At 48.2% G+C, this 27,748-nt stretch overlaps 1 protein-coding gene across 11 annotated transcripts in view; it reads right to left on the reverse strand.

The window, feature by feature from the left end:
- ACSF3 (acyl-CoA synthetase family member 3) overlaps positions 1–22,328 on the reverse strand; it is a 101,673-nt gene extending 79,345 nt beyond the window's left edge. For 6 of the 11 annotated variants that reach the window (XM_084812739.1, XM_084812738.1, XM_084812742.1 and 3 more), the window contains exons 1-3: positions 22,202–22,321; positions 17,115–17,839; positions 15,434–15,589 (exon numbers count right to left, since the gene is read on the reverse strand). In XM_084812739.1, coding sequence (XP_084668865.1) covers positions 15,434–15,589; positions 17,115–17,813 — 855 coding nt within the window. In that variant the 5' untranslated portion in view covers positions 17,814–17,839; positions 22,202–22,321. Of the gene's footprint in view, positions 1–6,878; positions 6,962–15,433; positions 16,396–17,114; positions 17,840–20,700; positions 20,762–22,201 lie in introns of those variants that run through there. The other 5 variants (XM_084812735.1, XM_084812741.1, XM_084812743.1 and 2 more) reach the window with 5 other exon arrangements.
- Between the last annotated feature and the right edge of the window lie 5,420 nt (positions 22,329–27,748).

A 27,748-nucleotide genomic window follows, 5' to 3' on the forward strand; every position in this document is an offset into this window, starting at 1 on the left:
AGGTGCAGAACTTGGCATTTATCCCTATTCAATGTCATTCTGTTGTTTTCTGCCCAGCGCTCCAGTCTATCAAGATCACTTTGAATTGTTTCTGGTGGATCACTGCACTGCATCAAGATCACTTTGATGCAGTGCAGTGGTCCACCAGAAACTGACCACTGGTCCAGAGGTGGACCGCGACCTATCTTCTGCCCACTGCGGGCCTAGAGAACCTTGTCAAGCTACTGGTTCCTGTTTCTCTTGAATATGGTAAGAACAGAAGAGACCTGCTGCAGGATCAGACCAAGGGTCCATCCAGCGCTGCATCCAGCTCCCCACAGTGGCCAAGCAGCAACCAACTGCCTGTGGGAAACCCACAAGCAGGACATGAGCACAACAGCACCCTCCCACCCATGTTCCCCAGCAACTGGTGTACATAGGCTCACTGCCTCTGGTACTGGAGGGAGCACATAGTCAGGACTAGTAGCCTTCTCTGCCAGGAATTTGTCTAGCCCCCCCTTTAAAGCTGTCCAAATGGGTGGCCATCATCATGTCTTGTGGAAGTGAATTCCATGTGTGAAGAGGTCCTTATCTGTTCTGAATCTCCCACCAACCAGCTTCATGGGATGACCCCACTGGGTTCTAGTATTATGAGAATGGGAGAAAAATGTCTCAGAAGAACAAAAGAAGCACTATGCTGGATCAGACCAAGGTCCATCTAGTCCAGCATTCTGTTCACACAGTGGCCAACCAGCTGCTCATGGGAAACCCACAAGCAAGACATGAATGCAACAGCACCTTCCCCAGCACCTGTTGTACATAGGCATACTGGTGTCAGGGTGGACACTGAGCCCATAGAATCCCAGAGTAGTTCTGATTCAGAGGAAGAGCAGTCGCTCCTGGGAGAGGAGCGCGTCCCTTTTTCCCAGGGCCCGCAGCTGACAGAGATTCCTCCCACCAACATTCCTAGATTAGAAAGCAGTCCAGGGAGTGACCCAGCACCGATAGCAGACTGGTTAGATGTGCGGCGCAGACGCAGAGAGTGGCGCCAAATGGAGAGCGCGGAAAGGAGGCGTAGCACCCGGTTGGCGCTCAAAGAACGGTTGCACCCAGAAAATCCAAGGGAAAAGGGGAGGGATTCTCCCTGGTCCTTATATTCAGGGGTCTGCCAGTAATTGCCTTTCAAACGGGGACCAACTGTTCCAACTTAGGGCATAGGGATGCTGCTGCTCAGATCTAGTTGCTACCTGTAGAGTTGTTAAGTTGTAAGAGAAGAATAAAGCTTTGAAAAGAATCCCTTTGTCTGCGTCTGGACTTGGCTACTAGATTAGACTGAGAGAGCCCTCCAAGGAGCCCTTGACAACTGCCTCTGCTACTGGAGGCAGCAAAGAGCCATCAGGACTAGTAGCCACTAGTAGGTGGCTGGTATTCAGTAGCACACGCTCCTTCTGAACCGGAAGATCCCATATAGCCACGACTCGTAGCCGCTGACAGATATTAACAGGGTTCCACCCTTAACAGCGGACAAAAAATAATGTAAAATAAATACCCTACCTCCTCCATGACTCTGCCACATCCCCTAGTACCTTTAGAGCAGGGGTGCAAAACCTCAGGCCCAGGGGCCAAATCTGGCTCTCCTGGGGTCCCAATCCAGCCCTCCGGGTTCCCCAGATGGCCATGCACCCTTTCCCCCAACCACCAATCCTTTGGTAGTTTCCTGGCTTTTGTGCCATTTCCCCCCATTCTAAAAGGTTGACATGGCTCTTCTAAGGCTTAGTTACTCATAGCAAGAGCTCTAAACTAAAATATGCTGGTAATATGGCCCTGCCCCTTTTGTCTTCAGCCCCGCCCACTACTGGAACGCACTCCTCCCCAAGAGCTTCTCTTAAAAGGAATTTGGCTTTCAGGCTGAAAGTGATTCAACACCCAGATTTAGAGCTGTCCTCTCTCTTTCTCCTATCCTCTCACTATCACCACATCACTTAATTGTAGACAACTTACTGATAAGCCATACTTTTATTTTATTTACTCAAATGCTTCCTTAAAAGCGCAATCGTATGCATGGGGCAAGTTGGGAGTTGGAGGACTTTTTTCTGTCTAGGCATGCATATGATTGCACCCTTAGGTCCTTAATGATTCTAAAACTGCAAGGGTTTGGAAAGTGTCTGCATACATCCCCTTCTCTATCTGGAGGCCCTGGGACTTCGTGCCTCCAATTAATCGATGATATGAACACACCCAAGTCTTGCAATTCTACCAGATTCTAGAGGGAGGTTTTGATTTCTTCTTCCTTTTCTACTACTGTTACTACTCCTCACACACACACATATCCCCTGGTTCTAGGCCTTAGAACATATTGCGTACACTCACAAGATAGCGCAAGTTAACATACAATTCCCTTGATATTTTTCTTTCTTCATCATGGTTTTCATTCAGTCTTTTCACCACGCACTCTCTTTTAATCCCCGTAGCTTTTTCTAGTGGGGTGTTTCTAAATCTCAATCAAATTTCCATTAAAAAAAAATAAATCAGAAATAAAAAAGGTAACTCCCATGCCCACCCCAAATAGATAACCATATCTATATGCAATCTACAAGAGCCTCTTTGGTAAACCAGATGCAAATTGGCGTATCAATTCATGTTATTACCAAGAAAGGGGAAAGGGCCTTTTCACAAGTAACAGTCTTTCTAATGCATGTTAAATCATCCCTTTACTTCTCTTTTGATCTCGGAGGCAGCTTTGTGTTCTCCACTTGACTGACAGGGTGCTGGTTACATTGCCTGTAAAGAAAGAATGCTGCTATGCTTCTCGCTCCCCACCCCCAGTTTCTCGAAAAGCTTTCAGTTTTACCCAGATAGCTGTGTGCTGTGTCAAAATGTGTTCAGCTCAATATTGCTGCTCAACAGCGCTGTGCTCTATGGAGCAACAGTCTGTGTAGCAAGACTTTTAGTCTTGCAAGCTAGGGTAGTGTAGGGGTTAGAGCATTAGGCTGGGACTTGGGAGACCCGGGTTCTAGTCCCTGCTTGGCCATGAAGCTCACTGGTGACTGGGCCAGTCACTGAATAGGGAGGGACCACAGCTCAGTGTGACAGAGCACGTGCTTTGCATGCAGAAGGTCCCAGGTTCGATCCCCAGCTTCTCCAAGTAGGGCGAGGAAAGAATCCTGCCTGAAACCCTGGAGAGCCGCTGCCAGTCAGTGTTGACAGTACTGGGCTAGATGGACCAATAGTCTGACTCAGTATAAGGCGGCTTCCAATGCTCCTATGTCTCTTAGCCTAACCTGCCTCACAGGGTTGTTGTGAGGATAAAATGGAGAGGAAGACAATAAAATGTACACCATCTTGGGCACCTTGGAGGACAAGTGGCATATCAACAATAAATAAATTTGCTTTGGAGCTTGGCTCCCCTAAGTCACCTCAATGTTGTGCCCCTTGTTTAACATCCTCTGCTTACGGGGCATTCAAGTCTGGATGCCTAAGGAAGCAAGTGTTGTGGGGGAGGGATTGCCTTGAGAATGCAGCCACGGGCTTGGCTTGCATGGCCCTTCGGCTCTTTCAAGCCTGGCAATCCTAATGATTAAGGCTTACTTTAAAATCATCGTCGTCTTATGGAAGGGTGGGTGGTTCTTCTGACCAGATGGAGGGTGCTCAACCTGTTCTGGATGGGGTTGCACTCCCCTTGAAGGAGCAGGTTCATAGCTTGGGGGTTCTCCTTGAGCCATATTTGTCACTTGAGGCTCAGGTGGCCTCACTGGAATGGAGTGCCTTCTACCAGCTTCGGTGGGTGGCCCAGCTATGCCCCTATCTGGACAGGAGAAACCTCGCTTCAGTTGTCTATGCTCTGGTATCTCCAAGTTAAATTACCGCAATGCAAGACCTTTACTTCTTCGGAGGAGAGCAATGACAAATCTTGATAAAATAGTGAAGAGCAGAGACATCACAAAGGTCCGCATAGTTAAAGCAATGGTATTCCCCGTAGTAACCTATGGCTGCAAGAGCTGGACCATACGGAAGGCTGAGCAAAGGAAGATAGATGCTTTTGAACTGTGGTGCTGGAGGAAAATTCTGAGAGTGCCTTGGACTGCAAGAAGATCAAACCAGTCCATACTCCAGGAAATAAAGCCAGACTGCTCACATGAGGGAATGATATTCAAGGCAAAACTGAAGTACTTTGGCCACATAATGAGAAGACAGGATACCCTGGAGAAGATGCTGATGCTAGGGAAAGTGGAAGGCAAAAGGAAGAGGGGCTGACCAAGGGCAAGATGGATGGATGATATTCTGGAGGTGATGGGCTCGACCTTGGGGGAGCTGGGGGTGGCAACGGCTGACAGGAAGCTCTGGCGTGGGCTGGTCCATGAAGTCACGAAGAGTCAGAAGCGACTGAACAAATAAACAACAACACTCTACATGGGGCTGCCTTTGAAGACGGTTCAAAAGCTGCAGCTCGTGCAAAATGTGGCAGTCAGATTTATAACGGGGACCAGAAGGTCCGAACATGTATGTTTCCAAGCCCGATTCAAGGTGCTGGTTTCAACCTATAAAGCTTTACACAGCTTGGGACCACAATACCTGACAGAGCACTGCTTCTGACACGAACATACCCATGCGCTACGCTCAACATCTAAGGTCCTCCTCTGGCAGCCTACTCCGAGGGAAGCTCAGAAGACAGCAACAAGGGAGAGGACCTTCTCAGTGGTAGCCCCCAAATTATTGAATGATCTCCCTGATGAGGCCTGCCTGGCGCCAACATGGTTATCTTTTCGGTGCCAGGTTAAGGCCTTTCTCTTCTCCCAGGCATTTGGCAGCATATGATAAGTTTTAATCAATCCTGGATTGTGTTATGGTTATGGTTGTTTGCTTGAGTTTGCTTATCTGAAGTTGTTTTAGATATATGTTCTCCTGTGTATATTGTCTGTGTGTGTTTTTATGTAAATGGCTTTTATTCTCTGTATACTGTATTTTTAATGTTTATAATCTTTGTAAACCACCCAGAGAGCTTTGGCTATCGGGCAGTATACAAATGTAATAAATAACAACAACAACAACAACAACACTAATGATGGAACTCCCTACAACAGGATGCAATGAGAGCAGCTAATCTAAGCGACTTTTAAAAGGGATGAGATGAATACACAGAGAACAGGGCTGGCTTTTAATTAGACTGCCAAAAGCCCAGCTGCTGTGCTCAGAGGCAGGTTTGCCCTCATGGCCCAGATGTCCAGGGCAAATGACAGGACAGGGATATCACACCATCGTGCCCGGATTGTGAATGTCCCAGAGGAAACTGCCTGGCCCCTCTTGAGAAGACTGGATTGCTGAGTTACATGGATGAAGGGCCTGATACGATGCCAAAATTCTTACATTGGTTGTCCTTTGAGCCTCCGTTGACCCAGGCAGTTTCCAGCAAGATGGGGGAAGAGAATGGCCCCTTCCTCCAATGGCAACCTGGGCTCTTGCTGTTTGCCGTACCCTCAAACTGTTTGTGTGCTCTGCATGGCTCTGTTTTAATAACTTATTCATCAGGAAGCTCTGCTGTTCCCTCAGCATCCTCGGCTACAGCTTTTAAACCTTTGCTACCCTGCAGGCATGCTGAAAGCAGCAAACACTTTCCCCAGGACCCAGGAATCTAACAAAATATGACAGGCTCTAGTTTCCTTTTTTTATCATCTCCCTCCGCCCCCCTACCTTCTCCCCCTTACATATCAAAAGGCATTACTCTGTAACAGATGCTGAGGACAAATGGCAGATCTGGCAAGGAGGAAAGAAAAAAATGGTAACTTTTTTCAAGCTGAGGTGTGCAAGAAATAGATCCAACATAATCCGTCTGCTGGTGACCTGCCTCTCCTGTGCTCTTGCCAGCATCTCTTTTGAGCCGGGGGAAAAAAAGGAGAGCCGACTTAAAGGACATTAGGGGATGGAACTACCACAAACTTTCTCCAGGAAAAATAAGATTGGAAAAGCCCTCCTTAATAAATTAGACTTGATTCTAGAATGAGGGTGGAGTAACATCCATACATCCATACTCAGAATATAGCATATGCCATGTAAACTGGCCTGGAAATCCATTTACTCCACTCCTATCATCGATATATGGTGTCACATCCAGATAGCTCTGGTTCAGGGTGCTGGGGTTCTTGCTTCTGGGCTTCTAATTTCAGCAGCTGAGTCATGAAGCATGCTGCAGCCCAAACCAGGTCCTCTCCCAGTCTATACAGTGAACAGGGAAGAGCTGGAGATGAGCACAAACCATTCTTTGCAGTGAGCACAGGAAAATCTGGAGCTGGGGTGTTGGTGGGTGACAAGCATTGCTGCTTTTTCCCAAGATATGTCCCAGAAGTGCACTAAAGTAAGAGAACTCAGGAAATGCTTGGGAGCTGAGATTCAGGAACAGGCTGCACCCACTGGAGCATGCCAAGGTAGACACAGACAGGCAACCTTCCCTCCAGCTAACAAGCCTGCAGTATTTATACCCAGAGAGACCAATCCCAGATAGAGTTACTGGCAGCCAATCACAATGGGAGCTAAGTCGCTGTTGTCTTTTCACAAAGCAGAGGGCTCTTTGAGGTGTATTCCCTGTGCCCTGTGTCTCCTATAGTCTGAGAAACTGTTCCAAAATGAGCTGTTGCATTCACATTCAAGGCCTGTGCTGCGCCATGCCACGCCGTGCCATACTGCACCCACTTATGGCAACCAATAAATGGTCTCATTAAAACTTCACTTGTTTACAGCAGTACGAAAAACCATAACCCGCACATTACTCAGATTTAATAGTGACATTTCTGGGGACCATCCAGTTGTTTTTTTTTTTAATGCCCCTTCCCCACATAACATGCAATAACCACACCCGCATTACAGGCAAAGCAGCATGCTTGGGCTGCAACCCTATGCATGCTTACCTGGGCGTAAGGATGCTTCCAGACGAGGCTTTTATCACGCCACCCTCATTCACAGAATTTTACAGGGGCTTCAGACGTTGTCCTCTTCCACTTGTAAGTCTCCTGTGTTTTCTACCACTCCTTCCGTTTTTTTCCTTACAGCAGAAAATCCATTAAGGAAAAAAGATGGAACAGCTGCGAACTACCTTCTGACAGGTAGCACCAGGAGCCCGCTAAGCTCTGCCTGGAAGCCCACTAAGCCCCACTGAATGCCATGGGCTGCAGTGTCACTCTGGGCAGCAGCCCCAGCAACGTTTGCTTCTGCCAGCCAGAAGGGGAAGGCTCTGTCAGCCAATGTGGATCTGCCAATGGCACAGGAAAGCCTCGCAGGAGCACCCAGCAAAGCACATGGCAGGCTGTGCAACAAGCAGACGGCAAGGCTGGGAACACGTGGGCTGTGGATAAACCTTTTATTAATAAATGATTAATGGGCAGTAATATCCTTTAATAACTTCCAATAAAAGGATGCTAGGAAAAGCGTTAGCAAGACTTTCCTAGCAGATGGTGCTGCAAAGCGAATTATAACATGCACATCAACTCACAGAAGCAATATGCACCGTCCTTTAACCACAGGTGCCCACTGGCACACAGCGATGCTGGCACAGCGGGTGGTTTTTGCACCTTAAGAAATGACCTTGCTAGAAATTATGGCTCTGGGACACCTCTACATTCCACCTGAAGCTGGGGAATTCCACATAGGAAACAATGACAAGGAAGCCCAAAAGACACAAAATGAAGAGATGGCAAAATCCCCCCCTGCCTCTTTGCTGGGGAACCCGGGTGCCTTTTATTGCAAGGACTGAGCAATGCCATGACAGTGTAGAGAGCAGGCCTGTTATTGAAAGCATGTCCCCGTGAGCCTCAGTTATTACCCCTTCACTTGCCCTTTGAAAACAAAAAGACCCTCTTCCCCTGAACCACTTTACACTAATCTGTCTTATACTACACCAGAAAGAAACAGACAGTAGGTTTCAGTTAAACATTAGGAAGAAGTCTCTTACTGCAGGACTAGCTGAGCAATGAAATGCAGCCTCAGGAAGCTCAAGTATCTCCTTCCTTAGCGGCTTTCAAGAGGCGGCTGAATGATTAACTGGTAGAGAAGTTCCACACACAATACGTCCTGCTTTATTTCAGCAATGCAGTTTTACATTATTGCTGTTGCTACCATGCCTACTCTTTGGCAATACATAAATTTTTGGTGCTAAAAGATGTGGCTGGCAGAGGTGTCTTGCATTTCTTATAGAAATCCGTGCACGAGTGCATCGTTTTATTGCAGGGATGGGCAACTTGCGGCCCTCAGCCTCACTTCCTGCAGCCCTCAGCCGGATTTCAAAAGCCCTTCGCGTGCGATCAGTTCAGATCCCTGGCAGCTTGCTGGGCAGGAAGGAAGAAGGAGAGAGAATGGAAGAGGGTGTCAGGAAGGGGAAAAGGGGTGACCCTACTCACTGGCCCTGCCCACTGCTGGCTTCACCACTGACATCCCATACCCAACAGATTACCCATGAGAGAATGTGACCCTCGACAGGGAAAAGGCTTCCCCACCTTGTTCTATTAGGATTCTCCAGCAGCAGATGAGGGGAGCAGCCCCCAGAGGCCTCCCTAGGTGCTCTGGCTGTTTCTACAGGATGTGTGGACAGGGCACAGGGAAAGATGCTCCGTGAACTCTTGACCTAAGGGCTCTGCTGTGTCAACTGACTCTGCAAGGAGCGTGGCCCATCACAAAGACAACCAAGCCAGACTACCACCTGTATCTGCAACTGCAAAGGCATGCTGCGAATTAAGTAATCTAATAAACGCTATAATAATAAAGTATTTATTGTGTATAATGAAGTGTTAGTGATTAGAAAGGTTGGGCGCGCTGCTGCCGTTTCCCCTGAACCCGTGCCAGTATCACTCAAGGCTGATTTCGGCAGCGGCGGCTTTGGAGGCGAGTTCCCGGCTTTGTTTTGATCGGCATGTCAAGCGTTTGAGCTGCCGTTCGGATTTCTTTACATCACCCTGTAATTGACTGCTCTCTCGAGGTGCAAAGAAACAGAAATACAAAAGGCAGGAAGAAAAGCTCGGGCTCCTTCTGTGAAATCCTCCACTGAAACAGCGCTGCTTTTCCAAGAGCCAACTTGGGTAGCAAAGGGCACTTTGTAAACAGCTGGTGAAAACAGACTGGGACTCAAAGGCAACTTGCGTTAAACTCCACAAGCTTCACCCTCGTGCACGTCCTTTGTCATATCAATCAAACCACTTTCCTGCTTGCTTGGGAGGCCCATATATAAAAAAAGGATAGAGAAATAGGGGGACGAGTAAAGAAAAAATAAAAAGGCACACGAAGTTCTCCCTGAGGACTTGCTGCACCAGAGAGCTTGTGGATCAAAGCAGGCCAGGCAGCTGGCTGCTGACCAGTCATTCTTGGGCTGAGATGACAAGGAAGGGCAAGTGAGAGCACTGCTGGGCCCGCTTGAGTAATGCCCTCTTTCACCCTCGCTTGTCACACTCAGCTGAGCTGAGATTAGCACACATTCATTTAGGCTCCCTCTCCCCCAACTGGAATGCAGCCTATGCCATCAGCTCATGGGTTTGCAGATGTTGGGAGAGTGACACAGAGGAACACAGGTGTATGAGGGACAATTGATCTTCCAGTGTCACAGGCTGCAAACATACACAAGGGAGCTTTGGATTGGCTTCTGTTGGAGACCACGTCCTCCGTGCACTCCTACCTGCAAATGCCTATTCTCGGACAAGGGGCTTGGCAATATGCTGGATGTGCTTGCCAAGACTGTTTTGCATGTTAGATGGAGGCAACTTTCTTTTCAACAGGGCTCACACAGAAGAACCAGAGCATCCAGGCTTAGACATGTCATGTCCTCTGGCCTTGATCCCACCTCTGTCTCAGAGGAGGACTCCAAGGTGGAGGGGGAATTGTTCAGTGAGCCATCTTTTGTTACTCCAGGACCTTACAGACCAGAGGAAGTGCCTCAGTTAGACTCTTTGGACTCAGAGGTTCCCCCCACCCCAATACTGTCCTCACCACCCCCATGCTGGAGGAGCCAGCGGCTGTAGAATCAGGCAATGGCCTTTTAAAAGACACAGCTCCTCAGAGGGGGTGGGGTTAACAGCAGGCCCAGATCAACCAGCCTTCATAAAGCTTCAGAAGGCTTCTGCATGTTGCTGAGACCACTGCTCTTCCTGGGTGAGTTCTAGTCAGCATAGATCCTGACAGACCCTGTCTGTTCTGGCCCTGCCTTGCCATTCTGCATAGCCAGACTTGACTCTGCTTCATCAGACTTGACTCTGCCTCACCCTTCTAGTAATGGTTCAGATCAGCATCAGATCAGCTCAACTGGCAACCCTGAGCTGAGCCGGACAGGATACAACCCATGGTTCTGTTCACAGCTACCTCATGTGGTGAGCTACTGGGGCTGCAGGCTGGAGCATCTCCCTGGACAGTGAAGGATTCCTGTAGTGGAGTGTGTCTGCCCACCCAGGCTGGCCACTGGCCCGCCTCAAAAGGAAGGGCTACAAAAGCACTGGGACTTTGCCTGGGCAAGGGTATTCTTTCCTGGGACTGGCTTATTCTGACTTGCCCTGCCCCTCATCTCCGATTCCTGGCTCACTCTCCCACTTCTGACCTCTGGTGTGACGTCCCACCTTCACTGGATCCTGCTTGATGGCTGGCTACTGACACTGGCAGGAGATGCTCCTTATCTATCAGCTGAACATGCCCCTCTCCTCCATCTCATCTTTACAGGAACTTTTATCATCTTTGCAACTCTCCTCTGAATCCTCTCCAATCTTGTCAATGTCCTTCTTAAAGAAATGGCACCCCAAATGGAACATAATGACCCAGCAGTGGTCTTACCAGAGCCAAGTAGAACAGTAACTCTTGGGTGGGTCTGAATGATGTACAGTAGGGCAATATTCAAAGTCACTGGGAGCAAAGAGGACAAGGGTGAGTTAGGGAACCTGCGCTCTAAATCTCCACTCCCACATCCCCCTTTGGGCTCCTGAGGAAGGCCGCCTCTTCAGTTGCTGTGCTCATCAACAGACACACTCCTGGCAGCACCGAAGATAAAGGAGGCCTGAACCACAAAGGCTTGGAATAGCGCCTTTAGTATCATAGTGCCTGCTCTATGGAACTCCCTACCAGTTCATATCAGCTGACACTTTCAAGCTTTTCTTCACAAGTGTAACAGCTTGAAACTTGGATTAAAAAAAAAACATAGGTTCAGGAGTGGCAAAGCTTTTGTACTAGATCCCAGATTCCACATGGCACAGCACTAACATGAGCCTCCATTTTCACACCTCTCTTCCTTCCACTCCTTCAGAGTTCAAGAGAAAAAGGTTGGATGATTCATGGCTGAGATCTTAAAAAATGTCTCTCTCTCTCTCTCTCTCTCTCTCTCTCTCTCTCTCTCACACACACACACACACACACACACGCACACACCAACAGGAGCTCTGGTTGAGAAGGCAAGAATATGGTTCTCGGTTTTCCTAGGAAAGCCTGGATTTCCACAAGGCAGACTGTTCGTTGCAAGGAAACGCTGTCCCTTCTTCTCTGCTGAATAATGCTAGGTGATTTCAGCTCCTTTTTGTAAATGCTGTTGCGAAATGCTCAGGCCCTTCATCTCCTTTGCTACCATCTCGCTTCATAAGCGCTGATGATGGAGCTGCTGTGTGCCTTTCATCTGCTCTGCTGTGGCGCTGTCTCCAGGGATGGGGCACACACATCAAAGCTGTCTCCTCTCACAATGCCATGATCTCAGCATCTGGCACAGAATTTGTGCTGTTGCAGGGATGGGTGATGCGCACCAGCTCTGGGTGTGGGAGAGGCCAACCATCGCAGGGCTACCTGTCGACAGCAACATCACCACAAGGCACTGAATGGGCTACAATGAGTGCACGATGGGAGTCACCCCTTCCCTGAAAACCTATCAAAACGGCTGGGGAAGGCCAAGCAAGCAGAAGGTCAACCAGAAGTTGTAATTTTTGTAAGCTGCCTTGTGTCCCAGTACTGGGGAAAAGGCAGGGTATAAATATAATAATAATAAGGGTTGCTCACTTCATCCCATTCAGGGAAAAACTACCTCTGACAATGCACTGTAGTATCTGCACTTCTCGCCAGAGGGAAACAAAAGACACGCATAGAAGTCGTGCTACATTTACCTCCTAAGCATGCAAGGGCAGTTGGAATTGCAGCTGCTTTCTCCCTGAAATTCAAGAGCATGACCATTTGGCTAAATCTCTCCGCTATCAGGAATGAGGGAAAAGATCTACCACCTTGTCTTACCATGGATGAACAAATCAACATTTACTTAGGGCGCAACCCATAGTATGCAACCCACTGCATACAAGTAAGCCCCCGAACTCGGAGGCTTGCAAGTAGCCTATGCAGAGAGGGAGGTGCCTCCCACGCTGCATTTTAGCTCAACGGAGAATTTTGCCTGACTAGTGGAGGCTTCGGGGAGGAGGACCGAAGGAGGCTGGAGCGCTGATAGGAAAAGGCGTAAGCCAGCCGCCTGATTCTCCTCCCATCCCTGCCCCCAGGAATGCCTCCTTTCCCCCTTCTCCATGCTCCATTTGCTGAGCGCGGAGAGGCAGCCAGCAGGGTTCTCTCTGCATCAGCTACGTGGGGGAGGGGAGCGCAGTTTCCTGGCTCCAAGCTCGGAGCCCTGTCTTCAAGCGCAGATCCTATGTCCCCCAGATGCTGTCTAGGCAACATAGGATTGCTCCCTTAAATAGCTAAGTATAGGATACTTAAGAGACTGCCTGGTCCCCCATCTGCCTCTTCAGTTGCTATGGTCATCAAGAGACACTCTCCTGGTGGTGAGCCTAAGATATTGGAGATCCAGTCTGTGAAAGCTCAGAATAGGGCCTTTAGAATCCCAGCGCCCACTCTATGGAACTCCCTACCAGCACATATCAGACAAACACTGACCCTTCCAGGTTTCTGGCGCATTCTGAAAACTTACTTGTTCCAACAAACTTTCCCAGAACAACGATCTTGTCTTTTTTTCTTGCTGCCATTGTCTCCTTTTATACAGCATTTTATTATGGTTTTATTGTTTGTATATCACTTAGAAATGTCTTTTTCATGTAAGCAATTCACAAATGCCAGTATAACTAACTAACTAACTAACTAACTAACTAACTAACTAACTGACATTTGCAAAAACACCCCAGTGCCAGAATTCAAAATATCAAAGACCATCAGCCAGTCTCATGTGGGGCAGCCAGAACACCAAAGTCATTAGGCTGTCCTTCTCCAACCTGGTGCCCTCCAGAGGTGTTAGACTGCAACTCCCATCATCCCCACACAGCATAGTCACTGGCTGGAAATTATGGGAGCTGCGGTCCAGCATTTCTGGAGGGCACCAGGTCGGGGAAGGCTGCCTTAGGCCTTACTGCAGGACACAGCACAAGCCTAGCAGAGCAACAAGAGCAGCTGAAAGAGAACGTGAGTGCCCCACAGAAGAGCAACGGGTCCTGGGCAGGGCAAGGCAAGGCACCACAAGGCATCAAGGGCTTTTGCTAGGAAGCTGCTAATTCATGGGCAGCGCAGCTACAGAACACTCGGTATTTTCACCTTCCATGATTTTTGGCCAAGAAGAGAGGAGCTGATGACAATTTTAGCAACTGATGAGCGAGTTGCCCCCAGCACTCCCTGCCACGATAAGGTTATCAATGGCTACTAGGCATGACGGCTATATATTATATACTGTGCCTCTGTATACCAGTTGGTGGGGAACATGAGCGGGAGGGTGCTGTTGTGCTCATGTCCTACTTGTGGGCATCTGGTTGGCCACTGTGGGAACAGAATGCTGGACTAGAGAGGCCTCTGGTCTGACTCAGCAGGGCTCTTCTTATGGTCTTAGGATCCTGAGGTACACCTGTTTGGGTGGGCAGGGGGAGAGGACGAAACGTCTTGGGCTCTCCCTGCTCAGCATGGAACAGCCACTAGAGAAGGAAAGATGGAAGGCTACCAAATGCAGGAACACAGAAAGGAGAACTGATGTGGTGCACAGGTGATGGTTACGCCTGGGACCTTCTCAAGGTCCCTTCAAGGTCCCCCTTGGGACCTTCTCAAGCTGGGGAGAGGTAACGAGCGGGGTATCGCAGGGCTCAGTCCTGGGCCCAGTGCTCTTCAACATTTTTATTAATGACTTGGAGGAGGAGGTGCAGGGAATGCTGATCAAATTTGCAGATGACACAAAATTGGGAGGGATAGCTAATACTTTGGAAGACAGAAACAAAATTCAAAGTGATCTGGATAGACTGGAGTGCTGGGCAGAAAACAACAGAATGGCATTTAATAGGGACAAATGCCAAGTTCTGCACCTAGGAAAAAGAAACCAAATGCACAGTTACAAGATGGGGGATACGTGGCTCAACCACACTACGAGCGAGAAGGATCTTGGAATTGTCGTCGATCACAAGCTGAATATGAGCCAACAATGTGATGTGGCTGCAAAAAAGGCAAATGCTATTTTGGGCTGCATTAATAGAAGCATCGCTTCCAAATCCCGGGAAGTACTAGTTCCCCTCTACTCAGCACTGGTTAGGCCTCATCTGGAGTACTGTGTCCAGTTCTGGGCACCACACTTTAAGAAGGATGCAGACAAGCTGGAGAGGGTTCAAAGGAGGGCAACAAAGATGATCAGGGGACTGGAAACAAAGCCCTATGAAGAGAGACTGAAAGAACTGGGCATGTTTAGCCTTGAGAAGAGAAGACTGAGGGGAGATATGATAGCACTCTTCAAGTACTTGAAAGGTTGTCACAGAGAAGAAGGCCAGGATCTCTTCTTGATCATCCCAGAGTGCAGGACACGGAATAATGGGCTCAAGTTACAGGAAGCCAGATTCCGGCTGAACATCAGGAAAAACTTCCTGAGTGTCAGAGCAATACGGCAATGGAACCAATTACCTGGGGAGGTGGTGGGCTCTCCCACACTGGAGGCCTTTAAGACGAGGCTGGACAGCCATCTGTCAGGGATGCTCTGACTTGGATTCCTGCATTGAGCAGGGGGTTGGACTCGATGGCCTTGTAGGCCCCTTCCAACCCTACTATTCTATGATTCTATGACACTGCAATGGTGTGGAAGATGTTTTTGGTCATTTTAGGAAAAAAACAGTCAGTTGTCTCCGAGGAAGGGACAGTCCACTCAAAATGCATTTGAGCCAATCAACCATGCTCTCTGCCCCTTTGAGGTCTCCTCACAAACAATATCAGATCACAAAGGTTTTTAATAGCCTCCTGCAACCAACATACTTATATCGGCCATTGGCTGTGCACTGATGGTCTGAAAGAATCTCTTCTTTAATTTTACTTTAAAAACCTTCCCTCTCTGCTCACTGGGAATAGATTCTTCCTCACCACAAGAGCCTGACTACTTACAAGCTGGATTAAGGGCCCTGCTCAAAACTTGCTCTAATTAAAATGAACCGTCTCCTGTTGCACTGCATCTGAAAGGGAGGCAAGCAGGCTGGCTAGTTGGCAGCCCTCATACCACTGGCAAGCTTACCGTCTGTGCATTGAACTCGGGGAGCATGATGCACGTCGCACCAACCCAGAGGGGGCACAGCAGCTTGTTGACCACCCCGTGGACGTGGTGCAAAGGCAACACGTGGAGAATAATGTCATCCTTTGTCCATTCCCATTTGTCAACCAGGCCCGTTATCTGCAAGGATGTTTAAAGAAATGTACAAATAAAGAAACAGCATCAGAAACAGAGGCTGCAATCCAACACACACACACACACACACACACACACACTGCTACAGCTGCACACCCACTATTTATTTCAAAGGGGAGGTTGCACAGGGCCCAATGCTTGGACCACAACTGGTGGGAGAGAAGCCACCAATATGAAAACAGAAGGGGGAACCTCCAGGATGTGCTAGCAACGTGCTGCTTATTAGCCCCAATGTGTTTAAAGGAAAGACTCTGCACCAAGGGCACAGGTAAAACAAAGGCAACCTTCCATATTACCTGTATTCTACATTCTCTGTTGCAAAGTAATTAATGGTTCTGCAACAGAGAATACAGACAGTTGCTTTCTTTTCTCAGTGCCCCTGGCAAAGAGCCTTTTCTCTAAAAGCATTGGGTCGAATTGTCTGTACATTTCTAGCACGCTTGAGGTTTCCTCTTCTGTTGTTTAAGACTACAATCAGCGCTGGAGAAATATTAAAATAGCAGTAGTGGAAGAAACTGGACTATGAGATTAGTAGCATTGGAATGTGATTTCTACTAGAGACCTGCAGTCAAACATTTGGATAGGTAGTTCCCAACACCATGAAACTCAGCCCTCATTGCCACTGGACTCCTTGGCCTATATTCCACCACTCTCCAACAGCACACAACCTTTCTTGTGGGGTCCCTCACTCCCTTTCCTTGGACCCACCTTTCCTCAACTTCCTGCTCCAGGATGTTACATTTTACCACTTGTGTCTGAAAGACATGAACAGAGAATGGAGAAAAGAAAACCTAGAGAGGCAACTTGTAGAATTTACAAAAGATGCACGCAAATCATGTGTCCTGCCCATCTCCCATGGGCAACCAGTCAGGAGGATGTTCACACAGACATTATCAAAATGTGTGAGCCAGACTTTACTCCCTTCATTCTCTACTTGCATCTCTTTCGATTAATAGTTTTATTTTTAATCGAAAGAGATGCAAGTACAGAATGGACTTGCTCAAGCCATGCAGCTGGGGCATTTTGTCTCCCTAAGGGTGCAATTTTATCCATTGCAGGAAGAGACCTTGTGCTGCCATGGCAGTCAGAGGACTCCAAACTTCTAACTCTTTTTGGCTCAGGGAGCTAATGGATTTTTCAGCCTTGGGGATAAACAGCTAAAGAGTAAACAAACTTTTCAGGATTCCTTTGTAGTCATCTTGTAGCAATGCAAATGCATAGGAGAGGCAGCCGTTCAGAGCTGAAACCATCACTTCTGCTCTTCAGAAAAATAAATACAGCAGAGTAATAAGAAAATTCTTTAAAAATAAAGGTGATGGGGTTTAAATCTGCCTGGAAGCCCTACTCTTGACTCTAAATGCTGTGATTAACAGAGAGGCAATGGCACTCTGCATATGCTCAGAGGCATCCCCTCTTTCCTTACTGCTGCCTATGCTCCCAGGTTGAGCCCTGGCCACTCCAAAACAGGTTCCTAACTGAGACCAATTCAGAGGGTGAAACATAAACTCACCACAGCCTGGACATTCTGGTGGGTGCTGAGGACTCCTTTGGGTCTCCCAGTTGTGCCACTTGTGTAGATGATCATAGCAGCCCTGTCCTTCCACTCTGAAATGGGGCAGCTGGCTTCTAAAAAGGGGTTGTCGACCGGCGAAGCACACTGCCCAGACTCGGGCAGCAAGAGCACAGGCACTCCAAGCTTCTCAGCACTCGGTGTGATCCTCTCTACATACCTTTCCTCTACCACAAGGAGAGAGCTCTGAGAATCCTTGATGAAATACTCCAGTTCCGAGACAGGATACTTTCCGTAGAGAGGAACAGCTATGCCGCCACTCATCCACGAAGCCCACTGGGCAGTTACATAGGAGGCATCATTGGGACACAAAAATGAAATCCGTTCACCCTTCACGTCTCCCGTCACGTTCCTGAGAGTCGTGCAGATCTCTCGGGACAGGTGGAGGCTTCGCGTGTACAGGTCCTTGTAGGTGTGCTCTCCATTTTGGTCCACAATGGCTACTTTCTCTCCAAAGGCCAGTGCTCTGGTGAAGACAGGGGCAACTTGCCCATGACAAGAGGTCCTGCTGGTGTGCAGGCATTTGAAGGCACAGGGAGTAGTCCTGAGGCCAGGACAGGCCCATCCTGGGAAACCATGGCTGTGGGCAAGAAATCGGCTCAGGGGGCACCTATGCAAAGACATCAGGTAGCCAGACATTTCGTTGGTGTCCCTTGGCTCTGCTGCTGCAGAAAGAAACCAAATAATTCAGTCAATATACGGAGTCTTTATCCCAGAGGTGTTGAACCTCCCAGCTGGGGTCCCAATCTGCCCCTCCAGGGCATCCCACATGGCCCTGCCCCCTTACCCTGGCCCCGCTCCCCTTCCCTGACTACCAACCACATGGTGGTTTCCTCATGGTTGAAATGCTTCTCTTAAGGCTTAGCTACTGGCAGCAAGAGCTTTAAGGTAAAACATGCCAGAATGTGGAGTATTCTTAGTATTTTAGCCTCAACTCTTTTGCCTTTGGCCATAGCCCAGCCTGGAATGTGGCTCCCAAGAGCTTCTCTGAAACTGAATTTAGCCCTCTAGGTGAAAGAGATTCAACACCTCTGCTTTACCCAGAGCAGCAGCCCAAAGGAGGCCCAAGAAGGACGTGTCAACATCCAAGACAATCCCACACATATCTTTTCAGTTCACAGGCTGCCATAGCAACTTTATTGCAAACAAAAAAAACTAAGAAGCATTCTGCAGGACTAAATAATAATTTCTCCTCTAGGCAATGCTGCTAGTAAAATATCAGCAGCAGCCTAACTGGCACCCCAGAACTCTTGTCTCATAGTGGCACAAGTCCCTCAGGATACAAGAGAAACACAAGATGGGCCAGGAACTATACTGTTTTCAGTGTAACAGATATTGGTCCAATAAAAGATGTGACTCTGGCTGGTTTAGGGATGTGTTTCAGCCAGATCATGCCCAAGAATCACAAACCACCCCACTGTTCCCAAAACAAAGCAAGCCACAGAGGGTATAGTGAGTGATGTAAAGGGATGTGCATGAGATAACTGCGGGCTCATCCTTTCTGTTGTAGTAAATGTTGAGGAGGTGATGTAAGCCACTAGAAAGGGGGGTCAGAAATGGAAAGCAAAAACGATCATTACTCATCTACCACTACCCCAAAGTAGAGGTGCTTATCTGGCTGGATGCAGCTGCTGAAACCTGGTACCCATGTTAATGGTTGGCAGCAGTGAGAAGAACTTGGTTAAACTATGGAAATTGAATATATGTAATATCACTCCCCCACCCACCCACCCACCCCATAAAGTGGATTATAATCCTTGTTTCCACAATAGGCACGCATAGAAAGGCTGGGAAACAGGCACTGTTTCATAAGCCTGGTTGTGAGAGCAGTAGGAAGGTTAATGTGTGTAAAAGGGTAACTAGTCTGTGCCAAGCAAACCTGAATTTGCATCCTTGGTATAGATGAATTTGAACACAAGCTGTGGTGGATGTCCTCTGAGGGCACCATTCCGGTGTAGCAACTTGCTTCTCAGAAGAATTTGTGGCCTATTATGGCTTGGCACCGCACAACTGGAAGATCTACACACTCCCAATTAGCACCCCCATTAACGGTTCTTGCATGTACCTTCACCAGCAAGAAGCTGTCCGGGGGGCGGGGCGGCTTCAAAGTTAGAAGGAGGTGATTTGGATTTTGCTAACTATGTTCAGTGTGTGTGTGTGTGTGTGTCTCCCTCACTCTCATACACATACACACACTTCTTTTTTAGGTTGTGCTTCTAGAGAGGCATGTGTGAAATGGAACGGGTGCAAGCTGCTGTCATCAGATGTGTTTTTCCTTCTCCATTGGTGTATGACACATTTGGTTAAAAGCCCTTCCTACGCAAAATCAGCAGCTTCTTTCAGGGTGGTTTTAAAAGTCGGGAAGGTTGATACAAACGTGCAAAAACTTTCTGACATTTAGCTTGAATGAGACAGACAGAGAGAGCAAGAGAAAGACGGAGAGAGAATGAAGCTTGTTGTGGGTGGTTGTTCACATCCATGTGTACAACTTGGTCAAACCTGGGCTTTGTAGTAAAATTGCACCTTGTTCTTTAATGTACTCATTCTTGAAAGGGTCTTCCCTTTGAACTTAACTTTAATTGTGAGCTGGCTATTAACAGCCCTATAAACCCCTTCACTTCCAGCAAGCAACCTTGACCAATCTCCTCTCATGTGGCTCTGTGATCTCCACATGAATCCCAGTTGAGCAAAGATCATTATGTGCAAAGAGTTTTAAATTACCACAGCTCCAGTAGGGAGTAGGTAACACTTTACCTGGGAATGGGGGAACCCGTGGTTCTCTGGAAGTGGTTGGTCCACAACTCTTATCATCCCTGACCACTGGTTATATTGGCTGGGGCTGATGGGAGTTGGGAATCCAACAACATCTGGAGGATCACAAATTCCCCATTCCTGGCCTAACGCAACTTCTGGCAGCTTGCCTCATAAACTGAGAAACAGAATAACCAACCCAGAATGACAATCTGAGTTGCTCCGATCTCCCTCTCTCCCCTTAGAAATGGCATTTCTACAGAGCAGGGGAAATGAAAGCAGTCCTTGCATCATTCAAATTAAGAAGGCGCTAGAAGGGAATCCTCTCAAGCTGTCAACAGAACCATGGGATGAGGCCAGAATTTCTGACCATGCCACCAATTTAGCCACATCACAAGGCACTAATAATCTCACATTATTTTCATATGGTCAGCAGGAATTCAAAGACAAGTGGCAATGCAGAACCCTTTCCTTCCTGCCCCATCCACCCCAAACAGCATGGATTGAAAGCAGAAGCTTCTCACTTATTTCTACTGACATTTCCAGGAATCCTCCATGGAAGACACCTTTGGCCTGATTAGTGGGAAGTTAAGCACAAGACTGAAGTAATGGGCAAGCTATAATTTCCTTGGAACCGCAACTTCCCATCTACGCACACTGCATACTCATTTCAAAAGGCTGTTTACCTTTCTGTTTGTACAATGCTCATAATAACCACCCTCTTATTTTATCATATGGAAGCCTGGCACAGCTTCAGAAGCAGGACAGGACATACCCAGTAGTTGTAAAAACCTGCAGAGGAATCCAGTTGTTTGCAGTCCAGAGTGCTACCTTGCCTTGGATGAAAGAGCAGGCAAGGAAAATATTCCAAATGAAGCTATCTTAAAAGATAGAACAGCACAGATCTCCTGCATCCCCAGCAATGTTCTCTACACAAAAAGTGTTGAGGCATCTTAACGAGCTTCTGCTTCTGTGTAGCATGAACTTTCATAGACTACTCTATCAGAGGCATAGTGCAGACTGTAAACATGATAGATATAATACATGCAATCACACGGGAAGGCTCAGGTACAGGTTGCCCTCTAGGGTGCTAATGGCGGCAAATGTATTTTTTCTAACCCTCACCCCCCACCCTCCCGAAACCTCTTCTCCCCAGCTTACATCCTCAGTTGGCAAATGTTACTTCTGATCTTGGAGCCTCACCAGAAGAAACAGTTTGGGGGAACTATAACTAATCTGGGAAATAATTCAGTTCCCCTTTAACTGCACATCCCACTTTATAGGAAACTGCCAAGACCTGCATTGTAACACAGAAACCGTGATGCTATTCCCTCATACTTTGAGGTTATACAGCACCCTGGCAAAACAGCAATTGCGCTTACTTCTGTTTTAGTTCTCTCTGGTGCTAGTTTCTCTCTGTTCCTTGAAGGAAGGGGAGAAGGGAGATAAATGCTTCTCTTAAGCTCAGCTGATACCTCATCTTCTTCTTCTCTACATGCCCTAGAGACAATGAACTATTCCCTACACACCCTTGGTAGATAGTGGAGTTGCCACCTCCCCAGCACCGCCTCTGTACCTTTTAACAGCAGCCTGCCTGGCAGCTCAAGGGCTTAGCAGGAGAGATTTTTCTTTCTTTCTTGGTATAGACTGAGAAACAGTGGGGGAAAACTTCACCTGCTAAATCCCTGAGCTGCCAGGCACAGGAGCAGAGCCTGTAAGGGAGGCAGCAACCTGCATGTGTGTGAGGAAATAGAAACAAGTAACTCAGAGGTAGGCAATTTGGTGCCCACCAGATGCTTTGGGCTAGGCCCCCTGTAAGCCCCAGTCAGCATGCCCATTGGTCAGGGATGATGGGAGTTGTAATCTATGCACCTAAAGAGGCAGAAGATGAGGAGGCATCACCTAAGCTGGGGGGGGGGCGAGAAAGAGGGGAGCATTTGTCTCTTCCGTCCCACTCCACTTTCAAAGACTAGTCCAGCAGTCTCCAATCCGGGATGCTGGGAGTTGTAGCCCAACACATCTGGAAAGCACACCAGGTTGAGGAAGGCTGGACTAGAGACACAGAGAAAAATCATCCTCCCAAAGGTTTGGGGGGCGAAGGAAAAAGCAGTGACACTTTTCTCTCCTTTTCTCACCTCCCTCCCCCGTCCCCGAGGCCGTAGAGGGGAAATTATTCCCCCCCCCAAGGAAAGGAGAGAGGAAACCCAGATCACCCTGCCAGACGGGGGGAGCTTCCCTTCTGAGCCAGCCCCCAACATCCCCCCCTTTGTTCTCACCCGCAAGACAAGACGGAGCGCCGGGGTTTAGGGTCCGGCCTGCCGGTCCGGCCTCGAACAGCGTCCCCCTCGGGAACAAGGAGCTGCCGCGCGGGTTCCGGGACGCCCGAGGGCCTGCGTTGCGAGGGTGCTCGGCTGCGTGACGTCACTGGCACCTACACCTCCCCGTGACGTCACTTCAGGGAAGTGGGCGGTGAGTTAAAAGCCGGCACTGCCCCCACCGGTCGATGTTAGCAGGGCAACGCTACTCCATCCTGGTGTGATGCCATTGGTGTCCTTCCCTGACGTCATACACCAAATTCATCTATGACGTGTGCATATTGCGTCAAGAGTATTGGCATTACAAAAGGGGTCTGTCTCAAGAACAGGCTCACGACTGTGCAAAATTGACATTTGATGGCTGAATTTGCAAATTTTGCCATCAGCATTTTGATTTGGACCAAAAGCTGACTCCTGATACTAAGCTGTTGTCATTCATCATCTTGATCATTTTCTCATCAATTATTTGGAGCCCCCCCCCCCCAATCCTAATATTGCCTAGTATTAGAACTTGATTGCGGACATTACCTATTTGGCTGGCTGGAACAGGATTGTCTGACACGGCACTTGGATCATACACACTTTGCTTCTTTGATTAAAATCTGAAAATCTGATAATTGTTTACACTTCTGGAGTGAGAGGATGCAGGACAATTAAAATCTATGATGCCATGACCTCTAAACGTTAAACTGGGCTTTCTGAATTGTGGGTGTATTCTGAACCTAATATTTTGAAAAAGACCTTTGAGCGGAGTGGCCAATAAGAGACTTTCACTCTTGCACTTGCTTGTACCTAATTTCCTCTGTCAAGTACTGATAGGTACAAATCTACAACACATCAGCAATTAATAACGTGCTGTAGATATATGTATGTTTTTAAAAGAAAACTTGTTCTTGCTCCCAGGGGCTCACAAATGTAAAGAGAGTTTGCTTATTATTTTATTCGACAATTATTCACCCATCTCTCCATGGTTCTATGGTGCCTACAGAAAACCTAAAATGTCATGGACAGGGCGCAGCAAATGGTCTCTCTCATTCAGACCTTTCCCTAGATATATGTCATCCTTCAAAAGACATCCAAAGCACACATTTCATCTTAAATCTCCCTGTTTTTGTATTCTGGCTTTCATTTCAACAAGGTGCATGTCAAGCACATCACGAATGCACAGAACAGCTTGCAAACCTGACTGGAGTAGAGACCCTAAAGGCTCAGAAACGAAAATGCCAATTAAGCAGGCCCCAAGAGTATTGCAGTATAAAGGCCTTGTGATCTTTAAGTCAATGTCATGATTTTTTTCCTGGAGGTGTGATGTATATTTGATCAGCCTTTGGGACTGTCAAACCTTTGTTGTCCCCTCACACACCTGTGCGACGCTGTGTACTTGCTTTACGTCAAGCCTAGCCTACACATGCAGCTAGGATGAGGTGTCAGAATGGACTGTGCCAGGTCAGTCTGAAGCTAGGAGATCTCATATTTGAATGGTCCCCTGTATTAAGAAAAACACACACCTTCCAGTAGAAGAAAAATAACAGCACAGCTGGCAAAGAGCATTGACAGAACCTTTCTCCCCGACTTCCTAGTTTTCTACTTGCAGGGAAAACATTAGTAGTAGTAGTAGTAGTAGTAGTATATGGGAGAGCATTCAAAAGTATTATCCCCCACCTGCAGCCTGAAGGTACAGACAATTCTCCCATCTTAACTTTGTGCCTACAAAGGGTCATCTGTGAATGCCCCTGCCATCTGAGAGGAGGTGGGTGATGATTGGAACAAGGATAGCTTTTTCAGTGGTGACGCCCCAGCCTGTGAAACCCCCTTCCCAGAGAGGCATTCCTGACACTGAGTCTTTCCCCTGCCAGGCATTTTATGTATCTGGACATTTTAATCCTCTGTTTCTTCATTGCTTTTTGTACTGTTCCTGATCCTCTCTTACTTTTCTCACAGCTCAATCCTATCCATATCTACTCAGAAGGAAGTCCTAGTGTATTCAACTGGGCTTACTCCCAAGTAAGTGTGCATAAGAAGCCTTAGTCTGCTTCTGTTTTTAGATTGTGTTTCATTATATGGATATTTGATGTGTTTCTGTTCTTTGCTCTCTCTTCCTCCCTGCCTGAGAATTCAAAATGGCACTGAAGGACAGTTTATAAACCATGAGTGGGGGACCTGGTCCCCTCCAGATGTGGTTGGACTGTAATACCCGGTATCCGACCATTGGCCCTGCTGTCTGGCTGATGGGAGTTGTAGTTCAGCAACATCTGGAGGGCTACAGGTTCCCCACTGCTGCAATAAACAAAGAAGTGTGTGCACCCCTAGCTCCCCATTCTGTTGCATGCGCAGACCTCGCCTGACTTTAAAATTAGAGGGCGTAGGAGTTGTACAGCACCCCTTTGGCTGCATATCGCTCAGCCCTGTAATCACAACGGAAGTCCCTGCCCCGCGAAGATACATGGCAGCCCATGGAGGAGGAGCGTGTGCAGCCCCCTGAGAAGGAGCCTTGCTCAGAGATAAGACCACATGCTTTGCACCTCCCGAGTCCCAGGCTGCTGCAGAACCAACAGAGGCACCAAGTGGAATGGCCTCACCCTTCCCCTTCCAGCTTGCATTCACGACTTAATGATCTCAACGTGCTGAGGGCAGCAAATCGCACCTTCTGCTCCATTAAATCCACAGAGGGATATCTCTAGCAGCAGCAAATCTGTCTTGAGAAAGCACACCCAGATTGCATTAACAAGAACTGCCTGTTTGGGTTACTTGGCATCCTCAAGGCCAGTTAGACAACAAAGGATGCAGCCAGTGCCAGCTCCAGGTTTCTGAGTGCCCTCCAGCAAGGCACCTTCAATAGGCCCCCTTACTTCTTACTGCCATTGTCACCAGCTGCTTTTGCTCCTCCTCCTCCTCCTCCTCCTCCTCCTCCTCTTCCTCATTATTGCTACCACTTGCTTGTTGGTCAGGCAGGCAGGAAGGTGAGCAAGCAGGCCCGGGCATCTGCTGCGCCTCCTCCTCACCTCTGCTGTTTGGGCCAGAGCGAGCAGCAAATGAACAAGCAGGTTGCTCCAATGAAGAGGAGGAGCAAGTCCAGGAGGCTCTTATAAATGGGGCCCCTGCAGGGTCATGGGCCCTTGGCAGGTGCCCAACCAAGCCTACTCTTGATGCAGGTCCTGGATGCAGCCTTTCAGCTAGAAACAGCTGACGCACCAACCACCCCCTCCCGCCTCCTTTCAGAGTGTGCGGTGGGGGAGTTGTAGGAACAAGGCTGCTTCTGAATGACAAGCATGTGCATGCGCACGCGTGCGCACACACACACACACACACACACACACTTTCCCAAAGTGGAAGGAGCAAAGCCCTTCTGTCAGTTGCAGTGCTGCCTGAAAGTTTGCTTCTTGGCCACACGCATCGGTGTATCTCAAGTGAAGGACACCCATCAACCGCAGTAGCCCGTGGTGGCGCACGTGAGGTACACAACAGCATGTTGCCAATGAATTGGTTCAGCTTTCTCCAATTGGGCCCCCTCCAGATGTCTTGGACTACAATTTCCATAACCCCCAGCCACTGGGTGGGTGGGTTTTGTAGTCCAACATACCTAGAGGGCACCCAGTTGGGGAAGGCTTGCAGATGAATCAATTAAAACATTTCAATCAACTAAAAGTTTGCTCTTGATGAATCAATTTGCAGATTCCTTAAATACACCATTAAAAAATTCAAAACTTTATTAAAAATGCAGATGGCACGTGCCCTTCACAGAGGTATGTGAGAGAATGTGGAATACCTCATCTAAGAAGACATCTGCTCTAACACATCCATGCACCATCTTAAAAAGCAGGTAAGTTTCATTTCCATCTTCAGAGTTACTTTTTCTCATATGCGCATTTCTGCAGATTTAGGCTGCAAGCCTATACACACTTACCTGGGAGTAAGCCCCATTGAACTCAATGGCATACGTAAGATTGTACTGTTGATCAATTAATTAATGGATCAATCGACCAAAGCCTCATGTGATTAATCAACTGAGATTTCTTTAATTGTATGATATCCCTCAAACTACAGGTGAGTGTTTCTCTGGCTATGTGCCAAGTATTTTCCCATTACCGTTAGGTAGGACTGTAAAGATTGTCTTATTGAATCAGACCGCAGTTCATCTCATCCAGCATCCCCTTTCCAACAGTAGTCAACTAGTTCAGGGGTGGGTCGAAGGAAGATCTCCAGATGTTTTGGACTTCAACTCCCAGAACCCCCTGCCAGCATGGCTAATGGGTCAGGAATGCTGGGAGTCGAAGTCCAAACCATTTGGAGAACTACTTTCTTCCCACCCTTGTGGCCTCCCTTCGTTGTTTGTCCCGGCTTCTGGTGTTTGGAGGTATACTGCCCCTCTGCAGAGAGGCTCCGTTTATTTAGCCACTATGTCTAACTGAACCAGAATCAGCCCCCTGACATCCAAGAGAGGTTTGAGTCCCTGCACTTTAAAGGAGGAGATATGAACCAGCCCAGCCTGCCTGCTTGCAACGGAGAAAATGTCTTGGACTGTGCGAAAGCTGTGGGGGAATTCCTGCAGCATCAGAGCACATGTCATGTGGCGGACGTGAGTGGCCTTGGCACAGCCCTTGCGCTCTTGAGACTCTGGCTCTCTTTTCAGACTCACAGCACGTCAGGCAGGCGCATCTGCCAGCTCCAAAAGCAGCTGCAGAGGGGACAGCTCCCTCTTGCCTCCACACGCCGTGCACCAGTTGGGACCTGCCAGGCTGTGCTACACTTTGTCAGCTACCTGTGGCTTGACCGCCGCTCCAGACAGCTGGAACCTGGATGTGATTCCAAATAACGGCACATGCTCGAGAGCCTGTCACCCCACTGATTCCATTTATTCACCAGCTTGGTTTCAAACCCTCCACTTTTTGGATAGCAGTGTGGGTAGCCAATGGAGGCTGGTGGCTCCGATTTCGGTGGGGCTGTGGCTCCATTATGGGTTTTAGTAAGAACTCTAAAGGAGCTATCCAAGGTGCGGAACCCTACTCCCAAAATAGGTTCAGCATCTTGGATAGCTCCTTTAGGGTTCTGGCTGGTTGTGACTGAAACTCAAGGTAGACTCATGGTCCCACTGAAATCGGAGCCACCAGCCTCCACTGGGGGTGGCAGATTCTGGCTGACTATTTGGCAGTGGTCCATCATTGTCTAGCAACATAGATGAATGTAGGACACTGCCTTGCACCGAGTCACGACACTGGGCCCACCGAGCCAAGTGCCATCGACCCTGAATGGCGGCATCTCTCTAGGGTCTCAGGCCTTTCCTAGTTCGATGTGCCACTAATGCACCCAGGCATGCATGCATGCATTCAAAGCATTTGTATCTCTCTCTTCAACCAAAACTCCCAGAGCACTTTCAAACATCAGAAATACGTCAGCCCCTGCCCTGCACGGTTACAATCTAAAAGACACAGCACAAAAGGAAAGGGGATCGGGAGGGAGGAGGAATAAAGCAAATCCTGGCACTGGATTCTTAGTTGCAAAGTTCAGCAG

This window comes from Heloderma suspectum, chromosome 8 (assembly GCF_057233095.1).
Source record: "Heloderma suspectum isolate Gila_16-S chromosome 8, 16-S_ref, whole genome shotgun sequence".
NCBI lineage: Eukaryota > Metazoa > Chordata > Lepidosauria > Squamata > Helodermatidae > Heloderma > Heloderma suspectum.